Source organism: Babylonia areolata, chromosome 11, assembly GCF_041734735.1.
Source record: "Babylonia areolata isolate BAREFJ2019XMU chromosome 11, ASM4173473v1, whole genome shotgun sequence".
Taxonomy (NCBI): domain Eukaryota; kingdom Metazoa; phylum Mollusca; class Gastropoda; order Neogastropoda; family Buccinidae; genus Babylonia; species Babylonia areolata.
Window position 1 is genome coordinate 39,994,526 of NC_134886.1, and position 15,000 is coordinate 40,009,525.

The window sequence follows — 15,000 nt, forward strand, 5'->3', positions numbered from 1 at the left end:
CTACGCCACCGATTCAGCCAGCACACAGGCAAACAAAAGGTAAAATTGGAGCAAAAACTCAGACACCCTCTCAACCGTACGACGTGTTACTTTAAGACTGCATGTCACATATTATCAGAAACACCAACAGCAATTTCTGCACTGTGGATTTTAGCAGCACATCCGAGCAGTTCTGCTCTGTTCTGTCACGGAACTGAACTCCCCACACGTTCGGCCACAAGCTGTAAGATCAGTGCGAAACAACCCTGCAGAAAACGAGAATGCTGTTTCCAATCTTTCGCCTGTGGCCGGATCCTACACAGAGTTGAATGTGCTGTTGTATTGTATTGCATTGCATTGCATTGTATTGTATTGCATTGCATTGTATTGTATTGCATTGCATTGCATTGTATTGTATTGCATTGCATTGTATTGCATTGTATTGTATTTCATTGTATTGTATCGTATTGTATTGTTTTGTATTGTATCGTATTGTATTGTATTGTATAATTTTTTTTTTTTGTTGTTGTCACAACAGATATCTCTGTGTGAAATTCGGACTGCTCTCCCCAGGGAGAGCGCGTCGCTACACTGAGAGTGCCACCCATTTTGGGGTTTATTTTTTCCTGTCTGAATTTTTTACTTTGTTTTCCTATCGAAATGGATGTACAGAATTTAAAAGGGACAACCTTTTTGTTGCCATGGGTTATTTTACGTGCGCTAAATGCATGCTGCACACGGGACCTCGGTTTATCGTTTCATCTGAATGACTAGCGCCCAGACAACCGCTCAAGGTCTAGTGGAGGGGGAGAAATACTGGCGACTGTGCCGGGATTCGAACCAGTGCGCTCAGATTCTCTCGCTTCCTATACGGATGCGTTACCTCTAGGCCATCACTCCACAAGGCATAAACGGGAAGATGTGAGCCCAGGAAGTCGTTGAACAAGTCTTCTCCTTCTTTTCTCTTGACTCTGGGACTGTGGGGTAGTGGCATGCATAAGTCAGGATAGTGGCAGTGGTGAGTCAGGGCAGTGGCAGGGATGAGTTACGATGCGTCTTTTTTTATATCATAATTATTATTTATTTATTTATTTATTTATTTATTTATCTATAAATTTATTTATTTATGTAAGCTTATCTATTATTCATTCACCTTTTTTTCTTTCTTTTTTCTCAAGGCCTGACTCAGCGCGTTGGGTTACGCTGCTGGTCAGGCATCTGCTTGGCAGATGTGGTGTAGCGTATATGGATTTGACCGAACGCAGTGACGCCTCCTTGAGCTACTGAAACTGAAAACTGAAACTTTGAGAGTGTTGCCTCAGTTTCCTGACTAACACTTTTAGTGGCGTAAAGCATTTGGCCTGGTTAATACCGAGACGTACTATTCTGAGAGTATAGCCTTATCAAGTTGTCCCAAACCTATATATATATATATAGAACCCTATAGCAGAGTCTTCATCCTCATCCTCATCATCATCCATTATCATTGAAATATAGAAAGCAAACTGTCCCAAACTTCTGAAGCACAGAAAACAAACAAACAAACAAACAAACCCAACGAAATTGCTGGGACGTTCCTGTTCTTGTTCTTTTTTTCATTGTCTCTGCACTCGAAAGGCATCCGTTCAGCATCATGTTTTCTTTACAGTCCATCTCATGGACGTTTGTGTCCAAGTGTTTTATTCTGTTCTGTTTTTTTCTTCTCTCATCTATTAGATTAATAATTATTGGAAAGTTAAATCGTTACTGTGTCAGCTTTTATCTTAAAATCAGTATCAGTAGCTCAAGGAGGCGTCACTGCGTTCGGACAAATCCATATACGCTACACCACAGATGCCTGACCAGCAGCGTAACCCAACGCGCTTTGCCAGGCCTTGGGGGGAAAAATGACACTACTACTACTAATGATAATAATAATAACAACAGAAAAAAAGACAATAATGATGATGAAAAAACAAATAAGCAAACAAGTGTAAAATATGCAGATCCACATCCACACACACACACACACACACACACACACACACACACACACACACACACACACACACACACACATGCACAACAGATATGCACAAGCATGCAGTTTCACAGATATGAAAGCACAAACAAATACATAGAAACGTACACGAGCCTCGACACACACAAACACACAAACACAAACACACACATATATATATATATTTCTATCTATCTATCTATCTATCTATCTATCTATATATATATATATATATATATATGTGTGTGTGTGTGTGTGTGTGTGTGTGTGTGTGTGTGTGTGTGTGTGTGTGTGTGTGCGCGCGCGCACCCGCACGTTCTAATATTCCGTTGCTCCACACATACCCACATTCAATTTTATTTCTGAAAACTCGCAAATAGATGAGACAAAGATAAAAAGAGGAAACACATATGTAGCTTCAAAAGTCAAAAGTCAAGTTTCATCTAGCAGTACAATTATCTCCTACACCGTTATGTCAGCAGCTAATTATTCGCATATCATATGCTATAAAAATGAATCTGTAAGATGGGCGTGTGTGTGTGTGTGTGTGTGTGTGTGTGTGTGTGTGTGTGTGTGTGTGTGGGCGTGCGTGTGTGTGGGCGTGTGTGTGTGCGTGTGTGTGTGTGTGTGTGTGTGTGTGTGTGTACGCGCGCGCTCAATCGAATGAAATCGATTTTTTTTTTCATTTTCTTATCTGCATATTTCTGCATATTTATTCATTTATTTTCAACAAAGGAGGTCGTGGATCAAAGGGAGAAAACCATCGCACAGACGTAAAGATGAGGGTTTTCGCCCTTGCCTGTCTGCTGCTTGTCGGCAATGCAGTTGGTGAAGAGGTGAAGAAAAGTTATCGTGGGTAAGTTGATGAAAGGTCAGAGAGAGAGAGAGAGAGACAGACAGACAGACAGAGAACAAGAGAGACAGAAAGACGGACAGACACATAGACATACAGACAGACAGACACACAGAGAGACAGATAGATAGAGCCAGATACATACACAGACAGAGACAAAGAGAGACAGAGACAGATAGACAGTCTTCATTTACAGCTACGGCTGCTGTTGCTACTACTACTACTACTACCCATGTGTGTGTGTGTGTGTGTGTGTGTGTGTGTGTGTGTGTGTGTGTGTGTGTGTGTGTGACAGAGACAGCGATGGTCTTCATTTACAACTACGGCTGCTGCTGCTGCCACTACTACTGCTATTATCAGTATTACTACCACTACCACTACTACTGGTACCCATGTGTGTGTGTGTGTGTGTGTGTGTGTGTGTGTGTGTGTGTGTGTGTGTGTGTGTGTGTGTGTGTGTGTGTGTGTGTGCATGCATGCAGCTACCACGTGCTGTCGGCGGAAGCGGCCACTAAGGAACATCTGTCTGTTCTCCGGCACCTGAAGGACTCACAGGAAGTTAGTTCCCTCCCTTTCTTTATTCACAACACAGGTGATGGTGAATGGCGAGATGATGATGATGATGATGACAATAATAATGATGATGATGATGATGACGACGGCAATAACGACAACGACGATGACGACAATGGTGAGGTGATTATTGAGATTATGGGCATGATTTGATGATGGTGGTGGTGGTGGTGGTTCTTCCTCTCCGACACTATCTTCAGGCGTTTCTTGTCTTCGTCCTGTCACCATTCACCTCTTCTTCTTCTTGTGTGTGTGTGTGTGTGTGTGTGTGTGTGTGTGTGTGTGTGTGTGTGTGTGTGTGTGTGTGTGTGTGTGTGTGTGTGTGTGTGTGTGTGTGTGTGTGTGTGTGTGTGTGTGTGTACGTACGTACGTACGTACGTACATGTAATGTACCAATTGTTCCAGTTTTCATCGCTTTGTTACCTTTAATAGACTATTTCAGTTTATATTCTTATTCGTTGTTCTTATTATTTTATTTTATTTCAATTCATTTCTTTATTTTTATGTTTTGTGTCGTTCTTTATTTTCATATTTTGTGTCGTCAAATGGGTAGAATTGTAAAAAGGCCTTTCTTGTGCCTAATTCTTTACCCATTAAAGATTCGATCAATCAATCTTCTTCTCCTCTCCTTCCTCATCCTTCTACCCTATCGTCAGCCATTCCTTGTGGGGTTTTTTTCGTTCACCTCTTTGGATATCATCTTCTTTTTCTTCTTTTTCTTCTTCTCCCCTTCATCTTTCTTCTTATTCTTGTTGTTTATATATATTCTATATTCGGTCAGAGACGGAACACTAATAGATGTACAAATACACACGAATCCATCTGCACAAAAGGCTTCCTATCTGACAAGAGCGGACAGACAGCTGCCTCTAGCGACTCTTCATTCGATACTTTCTTGAAACTGAAACTCACTCAACATGGAAGAATAATGAGGTTAGGAGAGTAAATGATTAACAAGCAAAACATATTGGTAACCATCTCCATACACAAGGTACACAACTTCAAGTCAATACTGCTTTTGCTGTATACTCAGGTAGCACGCATGTAAATAAAAGGTACATTAGAACAAACCCAGATATTTCCCCTTATACCGATCATTTGACATGCATTGTCCGTACATTCTGTTTAGCATAGTCAGGATTAAAAGGCTATACCAGCCTTGAACAAAAAAGCATTGCTGCTGTGTGCTATTATCAAATGATCGGCATAAGGACAAGCTCGGAGTTTCCTTTTTTGAGGAAGTAACTGGGTTTGTTCCAGTGTACCTGTTATTTACCTGTGTGCCAGCTGAATCGGTTGCAATAACAGTATTCACTTGATGTTGTGTGCCTTGTGTATGAGTTACTACTCCTTATTGCATGTGGAACTGTAACCGATATGATGTGTCATGCCTACAGGTGATGTTCCTGAGCGAACCCTCCCTGGTAATCAGCACAGACATGGTGGTGTCCCCTGAAGAGAAGGGGAAGTTGATGGACGCCTTGAAGGAAGCCGGCATCACTGTCAAAGTGCAGTCATCAGACCTGCAGGCGTGAGTGTGTGTGTGTGTGTGTGTGTGTGTGTGTGTGTGTGTGTGTGTGTGTGTGTGTGTGTGTGTGTGTGTGTGTGTGTGTGTAAATCAATACATTAACTATATTACGTAACTGCTCATTTATTTATTCATTCATTTATTCATCTTTTGCTGTTCCACCATCTGCACCGTTTTCGGTGGCATTATTTCCACGCCATTCATTCCGGGTTCCCCATACACAACCATGTTCGGATTCATTTGTCTCAGTCCCAGCGTCGTCCGTCAACAGAGAACCATCGATTTTAGGTCGGTAGGTGGCCACACACCAGAGGAGACCATGCACTGCCTGTTCCGATTTAACGTACGCGGGACACCCTACACTAAGACCTCAACTGACGACAATACTGATTTAGTCGCGTGCCAGACTGAGTGAAACTCTCCTTCAGAGTGAAGACTGCCATGACGTCCATCCAGCGAGAGTCCCCCATGAATCTTTCGACACCGAAGACCTTAATGGGACTCACCCTTAGCACGGAAGTGGAGGGGAATCGAGACTGATAACACCATGAGAGCATGGCATGAAAGGCCACAGTGGCTAGCGTTTTTATTTAGTTAGCTGGTGAGTTAGTTATTCTATTTGAATCTATATCTTATTCAACGTGTGCTCAACTACCGATGATATTGGACGATACCATTTTTTTTATTTTCTCTGTAATTTACCTTTACCTTTCGTTCTTTTTGAGGTACGATTCTCGTTTTATTTCTTGTATTCGAAACCCAGAAAACAGAATCATGTCATGTTCTGCTTGGCTCACTCCATCCCAGGAACCACGATCACAGTACTGCTTGCTTGTTTACTTGCTTGGTCCTTTCGTCTGCGTGGAGAACCGTCGGGGCACCGCGATGTTGACCCACGCACTGGCCTTTTCCATTCTGGACGATCATGTGTGAGTGATTGTGTCTCAGCAAATGTCAGCCCTGTCCACTCTTCAGTGTTGTCAGACCATTTTTTCCTTTGTCTGCCTCTTCTTCTCTTCCCCTCTACCGTTCTTTGGAGGGTGACTTTGGCAAGGCCGTTTGATCTTGTGGTATGATCATACCATTTCAGTTTACTTTTCTTCACGATGGTCAGTATGTCGTCGTGTGGCCCTATATGTTGAGTGATGGTCTGGTAAAGTTGCTCGATGGTGTTGTGTTCAAGATACGATATGCCCAAGAGCTTTCGATAGCATCTCATTTCCACAGCTTGGATTTTCTTCTGCAGTTTTGCCGTGAGATTCCATGTCTCGCAAGCACACAAAAATATGAAAAGTACCAATGCAGGCATGAGTCTGACCTTGTGACTGATGGTGATTCTGTTGTGCTTCAGTCGTGCCAGTACCACAGTTGTTTGAGCAGCTCTTGCAAGATTCTCTAGTTTGGAGCCCTCATCACTGATTATGGCACCCAGATATTTGAAATGCAGGACAGTCTCAAATTTTATTATCTGTCCGTGAACCTTTATGTCAGCTGTGGCGGGTGTTTGCTATTGGACATCAGATTGGTTTTCTCAGACTTCTCTCCATCTCATTTTTTGTTGAGGCCTCATCAAGGTTGTTGTTTATTTTTTTCCAAAATGGCAAGTTCTTGCCAAGCCGGTGATGTCATCTGCAAAGCTGAGGTCAGTAATGGACCTTCCTCCAATGTTTATAGTTCCAGCGTGATTTTCAAGGGCTTCATTCATTATTTCTTCCTGGAAGATGTTAACTACAGTGGGAGAGAGTAAGCACTCCTGACGGACCGCGACTGAAGTGTGGAGTACTACAGGTGCTGACCACCAGTGAGCACCAGTTTTGCTGTTCTGGCCTTGCTACAAGTCTATGCCTCACACATCTGTGAATGGATCATGCGTTATCTTGCCTTTCTTGCAGAATGTAACTATTGTTGACCAATGTTTTTAGCCACCCTTTCTCTGTTACTGATGCTTCCAGTTGTTCTGTTAACATCAACTGCTTTCATGCATATGTCGCAGTGGTATGTCGAGCCAAGTATAGATAATTATTGTTCTTTACTTTCTTTCTTTGTTTTTATTTCCAGAGACATCGATGCTGAAATGAGGGAGTCTCAGGCCAACCAACGTAAACATCATGACTCGGTGCAAAGAAACGGGGATGTTTTGTTTGAACATAATTATTACCGACGTCTGGTGGAGGTGCGTTCTAGTCTTTAAAAAAAAAAATTAAAAATAGAAACTTACTCCTGTGTTACTGAGCCACAATGGCAGAATGGGTCAGGCACTGGACTTATGATGCAGTGTTCACCAGTGATCAGGGTTTGAGGATACCGCTACACTATGGCCTTGTGTTCTTGCAAAAGGCACTGTCGTCCGATTTTCCTCACTCCACTCAGGTGTGAACGGGTACCTGACTTTGGATGACGGAAGAAGAGGACTGTGCCTCGTCCTCCTATGGCATTAGAAGTCCGTGGGACCTTCATTTTGTATTGTATTTCTTTCTTTTTTTTCTTGTCACAACAGATTTCTCTGGGACCTTCATTTTAACCGATATCATCAGTAGTTTAATTTTTGTCTGTCTGTATGCCTATTTCTCTATCGCTGTATATGTTTGTAACGGCCCAACGCTCAGCTTTTATCACAGTTTGATATAAGCTTACATTTGGGCCAACAGCAAAGTGAGAGCTGTATTATCAATGGTTTCTCCATTTGAATGGGACGTCATTTACAGCTTAGTCTTCTGTGAAGAGCAATGACTCTCAAACTGGGAGGCAAGATCGCACTGGATCTTAGTGCTGCAGCCTTGGGGGCTAGTTAGCCTTTGGGACCCATCCTAATGCCGACTGTCCTAAAACCATCTTGACCGAGAGAGTAGGAATGCAACTTAGGCAAGACACTCTCCACTGTAATCAAATTATAGCCCAGATAGTTGGGACAGCAGTTTCCTCTACTGCTGTTCTGATGGTCATAGTCGGACATGACTGACTATCATAATTAGTGTATATTTGTCTGTTTGTCTCTGTCTCTGCCTATTTGTCTCTCTGTCTCTGTCTATCCCTGGTATCTGTCTGTCAACTGTCTGTCTATATGTCTGTCTGTCTCTGCCTCTCTCTCTCTCTCCTTCTCCATGATTTGGAGATAACTGTGTGTAAATGAATAGGGTAAAACTACATGCAATGGGATTTTCATATGTATGACTGAATTAGGAAGCAGGGAATTTACACGGATTTGTTTGCATGCTTCGTTCGAGGCTAACTGACCGCCGTTGTCAAGAATAGTAATATAATATTCAAGACAGTGCTCCGTTTGGTTTGTACAGACAAGGTGATTTGACTCACACGATTCTTGTTTATTTATCTGCGATCATTGATAAACATGACATGGTTTAGATTTGGAATTTCTAACCTGTCTGTACATCACTGTCGTTATAGACAGCATGATGACAATGACCTTCTTTGACCTTTGACCTTCGCTTTGCATTTTGCTGTCCTGTGTTAAATAAATTGAGAAACCAGTGAATTCATTCTAACTTTTATAGGCAACCGTCCAGGTTGTCTAGTTTGATATCACCCACTAAGGAATTCGTTGCTAAAAGCAACTGGCAATTTACTTTTATAAAGTTTGTTTTCAAAATGAGAAGAACAATATGTAGCTTAATGATCGAATGCTTATTTGTGAATGAGAAATGCTAGTAATTGTGTTTAGACCACCTCTTCAAAGAGGGGCCAGGTGTATATAACCGAATAAAACATCCATATCTGCACATCTCTCACTTATTCATTTGCGTTTTGGAAAGACGAAGTTTCTGTTTTCGTGTCTCCAACACTGGCTGACATACACGTCTGTGTTCCAGGTCAATGAGCTCATGTATGAGTTTGCTGCCCGCTACCCGAACCTGGCAGTGATGAAATGGATGGACCACGAGACTCACGAAGGGCGAACTGTATACTACATTGAGGTGAACACGATTTTTACATGTTACAAATAAGTAGACAACGTCTATCAGCATGTATGTATGTATGTATGTATGTATGTATGTATCTATGCAAAGTGAGAGCTGTTTGATCAATGGTTTGTCCATTGCAATGGAAAGTCATTTTTGGTTTACAGTTTAGTCTTTTTTTGAAGGACTCTTAATAAATTATTATTTATTCATTTATGTAAGCTTATCTATTATTTATTCACCTTTTTTTTTCTCTCTCAAGGCCTGACTAAGCGTGTTGGGTTACACTGCTGGTCAGGTATCTGCTTGGCAGATGTGGTGTAGCGTATATGGGTTTGTCCGAACACAGTGACGCCTCCTTGAGCTACTGAAAGGGAAACTGAATTGAAGGACTGAAACTAGGAGGCAAGATTGAACTGGCTCTTAGCGCTGTAGCCTTGGGGGGCTAGTTGGCCTATGGGAACCATCCCAACGCCGACTGTCCTAGAACCCTTTTGGCCGAGAGAGTGAGGGTGTAACATGGGCAAGACACTCTCTACTATAATGACATTCTAACCGAGATAGTCTGGACAGCAGCTGCTTCCTCTGATGGTGATAGTCAGACATGAATGTATGTATGTATGTATGTATGTATGTATGTATGTATGTATGTATGTATGTGTGTATGTGGGGTGAGGGTAGGGGTTAGAGGGTGTGTGTGCGGGTGCATGCGTTCGTGTGTGTATGTGCCCATGTGTGTGTGTGTGTGTGTGTGTGTGTGTGTGTGTGTGTGTGTGTGCGCGCGCGCGCGCGCGCGAGCAAATGATATGTTGGTATATAACTTTTCTTTTCTTTCTTTTCTTTTTTTTTTAATTTTTATTTTTTACTGTAAACGTATGATGGTCGTTTGTATGTGTGTGCGCACGTGTGTGTGTGTGTGTGTGTGTGTGTGTGTGTGTGTGTGTGTGTGTGTGTGTGTGTGTGTGTGTGTGTGTGTGTGTGTGTGTGTGTGTGTGTGTGTCTGTGTGTGTGTTCCCACAGATCGGCACACAGTCTGCCACCGACAAAGATGTCATTTTCATCGAGGGACTTGCACATTCGCGTGAATGGATTGCGACTGCTTCTCTGCTTTACACCATGGACAAGGTATGGATACCACTGACTGACATTACCAGATGATATGGATATTACTCATTCAGAGTACCGGGTTGTAGGAATACTGTTACTTGACAGTACCGGATGGTTATTGTTGGTACTATTGATTGACATTAACGGATGGTTGTGAATATCATTTTGGCACTACCTTATTACCTGAATGATGACTGAATGATATGATGATGAATTATGAACACGATGATGATGATTCATTCAAATTACCGGAATGGGTATTATTCATTGATATTACTGATTCGGAATATGAGCTTCTGATTTATACCGTCAGGAATGAGTGGGTACTATTGATTGAAATCGTTGATTGCTACTGGTACTGCTGATGATATCTTTAAGAAACAGGACTGTCGTTGAAGGGACGTGGTGGCGGTCTGCAGTTGGAAGGGCGGGGTGGTGGGAGGAGGGTCGGGGGGGGGGGGGGGGGGGGGGGGGGGGGCGGGGGTGTCAGGGGGGACTCAATTAATCTGGCTCCGCGACAAAACAAAAATAGACGTCAGTGAGAAAGTGAAGTTCTAGGTACGTTGAAACAAAGGCACTACTGAATACCGCCGAAGTGAATCAGTAGCAATGCGGGGTCTCCTCTGGTGTGTGGCTTCCTGGCGAGCTAACGCTGATAGCTCTGCTGACGCGACAGACGAGCTCGGGTGTGGCTTGTATCGTGGAGGACTCGAGATGAACGGCGTTGGAGTAATGCCACACACACACACACACACACACACACACACACACACACACACACACACATATATATATATATATATATATATATATATATATATATATATATATATATATATATATATATATATGTGTGTGTGTGTGTCCCTCCCTTGCAGACACACACACACACACACACACACACACACACTCACACACACACACACACACACACACACACACACACACACACACACACACACACACACACACACACACACACACACACACACACACGCTGACATTAAATAGTAATTGCACTAAAAACAAAATTGCATGAGCATTAAGATATTTCTTATTTTTTAACATAGAATTCTGTTCGGACATACTAACATGCCTACACACTTACACACGCGTACCAGAGCACTGTACCCTCACAAACACATGCACGCACGCACGCGCGCGCGCGCCCACACACACACACACGCGCGCCCACACACACACACACACACACACACACACACACACACAATCACACACACAAACACACACTCCCATAAAAAATAACCAGATAGAAAAAATGCCATCGCATCTAAGACCAAAACTAAATCAAATACACGATGCATTAAAACAGGACTACAAAAAATACTAGTACAAAGATACTTGTTAACAGGCATACCTTGGTTTAACCGTTTCGCCCAGAACAAAAATGCTTACGGAAAAGGTAAGTTTTCAGATCTGACTTAAAGGAAATGTAGATCAGAGGCATTCCTAAGAGATGAAGGTACAGAGTTCCACACTTGGGGAACCTGAGCTCTGAAAGACCTATTTCCAGCGCATTTCAGATTAGTCCTTGGAACTTTAAGCAGCTTTTCAGAACTGAATCTTAATATTCTGTGCGGTTCGTATGTTTCCAATACAAAGGAGAGATACAATGGAAGAGACTTGTCAAAATGTTTGAAGGCGAGTGTTGCTAACTTACAGTGAATGCTGGACTCAATTGGAAGCCAGTGTAACCGATTCAGCAGAGGTGTAACATGATCAGATTTCTTTTTGGCGAGAACCAGTCGTGCAGCATTGTTCTGAATTTTCTGTAATCTGTTGATGGAGGAAGATGGTAAACCTGCAAGAGTGGAATTGCAGTAATCGAGTCTGGACAGGAGAAAAGAGGAAACCAACTGAGTCATATTTTTCTTCGGAGATGAAAATTACATGAGCGACACAAGAATGAAATTTGGTCGTTCATAGTCAAGGTTTGACCGATATATACACCCAGGTATTTGGCTGATGTTTGATATGCTACTGAAAAAGGGCCAAACGTAACTGGGTCCTTTTCTGCTGCCTTAAAACGAGTTAGGTCTCCAACGGCTAAGAGTTCAGTTTTGTCTTCATTGAGCTTTAGCTTGTTTTTGTCCATCCATGTTCTTACATCAGTTACACAAGCTTCCAATTCAGTAATGACTGATTTAAAATCAGATGGTGGAGCGGCTTTTTGTAATTCTGTGTCATCTGCATATTCATGGTAACCAAATGAGTGCCTTTTAAGATGTCAGACAAAGGCTGAGTGTACAAAGTGAACAAGATAGGCCCTAAGATTGATCCCTGAGGAACTCCAAACACAAGAGGAATGACTTTAGAGGTGCTATATTTTATTTAACCTTGAGTTGACGATTTGAAAGATATGAAGATGTCGTGTAGCGTATATGGATTTGTCCGAATTCAGTGATTCCTCCCTTAGTTACTGAACTGATCTCTCTCTCTCTCTCTCTCTCTCTCTCTCTCTCTCTCTGTCTGTCTGGCTGACTGTCTGTGTCTGTCTGTCTGTCTGTGTCTGTCTGTCTATCTGTCTGTCTGTCTCTCTCTCCCATGTAATGGTTGGTTTGTCAATTCATTTCTTTTACGAATGATTGTGCGCTTACGTGCGCGTGCATATGTGTGTGTGCGTGCGTGTGTGTGTGTGTGTGTGTGGTGTGTGTGTGTGTGTGTGTGTGTGTGTGTGTGTGTGTGTGTCTGTGTGTGACACGTTCGTGTATTGTGGTACAGATGCTGAAAATGTACAACGTCGACCCGATCATCACGGAAGCGCTGACAAAGTACACTTGGGTCATCATCCCTGTCGTCAACCCTGATGGCTATGAGTACACCTGGAACTATGTAAGTCCTCCTGTCACTCGGCACAATACAATGCAACACGATACAATGCAGTACAACACGATACGATACAATACAATACAACGCAATGCAATACAAGACAATACAATGCAACACGATACATGCTGATACAACACAATACAATGCAACACGATACGATACGATACGATACAACACAATACAATGCAACACGATGCGATACAATGCAATACAATACAATACAATACAATACGATACGATACGATACGATACGATACGATACGATACGATACGATACGATACGATCCGATCCGATACAATACGATACGATACAATACGATACCATACCATACCATACAATACGTTGCAATGCATTGCAATGGAATTCGATGTGATGCAATACGACCCGACCCAATACGATGCGATGCGATGCGACGCGATGCAGTACAGTACAGTACAGTACAGTACAGTACAACAATATACAACATAAAGCCATAGCATAGCATAGCATACCAAACCAATGCGATCCGATACAAAGGAATGCAATGCAATGCAATGTAATACAATGAAATTCAGTAAGATATAATACAATACAATACAACACAATACAAAATAAGCCAAGGCAAAGCAATGGAAGGCAAATCAATGCCAGGCAAAGGACGATGATGCAATACGATGCAGTACAATAGAACACAATACAATAATGCACGCGTTGGTTTCGTAGCATCACTGGAGGTGTCCGTCATTGTTCTGACGTTCTGGACTGCATGAAGGCCTGCAGGGATTAACATGTAAACTGTATTGTTGGATATCATCATTTGCTGTATCATGGCGTCGACATTTTATTGTTTTGTCATATAACGACCACATTACGGGTATCTTCCAACGTTACAAATCATACTCTTAACCGCCCCTTCACCACCTCGATTACGTTAATGAATTAATAAGTAGATACAAAAAAAGAAAAAAAAAAAAAAAGTGAAAATAACAAGAGGCAAAGACTTCAAGACTAACTTATGCTTCGCGCTTTATCCAGTAAAGGAAACACGAGAAGAAGAAAAAAAGAGATGTGAAAAATCGTTGAGAAGTGCTCTGTATTAAATGGGATATATATGATAAGCTTGGGAAAACAAAACAAAACAAAACAAAACAAAACAGGCATGCGAGCGGGATCGAACCATGCATGCTCAGTTCTGAAGCAAGTAGACTAATCCCCAATGCTGCGGCGCATCTGACGTCACTTGACGTTTTCTTCTTTGTGCGATAAATAGATGTAATTATAGTGGACGTAATAACGGCGTTTAAATCATGTTTTTTGTGTGTTTTATCATATCTCGTTTATTCTTTTGTTAACTCAGTGGGCGGTAAAGGAGACGTTGCCATCGCTTCAAGCACACCGCGACACTTGGTAGATCTGCAGATCTGCACAAACCTGTCTACAACGGGCTGAAAGAAACAATCAATTCAATTTTTCTTTTATGTTCATTCCAGTTAGTTCAGTGTCCGCTTTAGAATACTTATATGCAGTACCGACGTCGATGGTGTAGTAACTATCACTGTATGTGTTCTGTCCAGAATTTGAATTTCTCTCCTTTAAACTGTGAACAAGAAAAACGAGGTCATGTCGTCTTCAAACACAGCCTACCTTTCAGTAACTCCGTGGGAAGCGGTTTTTAGAATTATTTGATTTCGGAACGAATCTCAACGTAATAAACCGTTAATGGTTTGGAAATACGGCTTGATTCGGGAGATTTACAACCATTTATTATTAGGACTGTGAAGATTTTTTAAAATTTTTTTACATACCATGTTCAACCCAAATTTGGTATTGGCACACAAAGTATTTCCAAAGAAAATGGCATCGTCAAAGTTTCACACACACACACACACACACACACACACACACACACACACACACACACACACACACACACACACACACACACACAACTGAAACAGAAAGAAAAGGAGGGAAAACAGAATGTAACGAATGATACAAGTTTATAAGAAAGAAATAGAACGAGAAATATATCATGAGAGACAGAGCAAGAGAGAGACAGATAGACAGATAGGGGGAGAGAAAGAGACAGAGACAGAGAGATAGATGGAGAAGAGCAGAAAGGCAGAGACACATATAAAGAGAGACATAGAAACAGACAGAGAGATGAGAGCTTGTTGATGACAAATTGTGCTGATTTCAGGATCGGATGTGGCG

General features: G+C 42.0%; 1 protein-coding gene across 2 annotated transcripts in view; it reads left to right on the forward strand.

Annotated features, from left to right (window-relative positions):
* The window catches only part of LOC143287726 (zinc carboxypeptidase-like), a 28,529-nt gene that overhangs the window by 648 nt on the left and 12,881 nt on the right, over positions 1 to 15,000 (forward strand). For both annotated transcript variants that reach the window (XR_013055991.1, XM_076595964.1), the window contains exons 2-9: positions 2,714 to 2,834; positions 3,314 to 3,389; positions 4,802 to 4,935; positions 6,991 to 7,105; positions 8,760 to 8,864; positions 9,870 to 9,974; positions 12,699 to 12,809; positions 14,987 to 15,000. The exon at positions 14,987 to 15,000 is cut by the window's right edge and continues 77 nt beyond it. Coding sequence is in view for 1 of the 2 variants with exons in the window: in XM_076595964.1 (XP_076452079.1) it covers positions 2,758 to 2,834; positions 3,314 to 3,389; positions 4,802 to 4,935; positions 6,991 to 7,105; positions 8,760 to 8,864; positions 9,870 to 9,974; positions 12,699 to 12,809; positions 14,987 to 15,000 (737 nt within the window). In the remaining variant the exon portion in view is untranslated. The remainder of the gene's footprint in view (positions 1 to 2,713; positions 2,835 to 3,313; positions 3,390 to 4,801; positions 4,936 to 6,990; positions 7,106 to 8,759; positions 8,865 to 9,869; positions 9,975 to 12,698; positions 12,810 to 14,986) is intronic.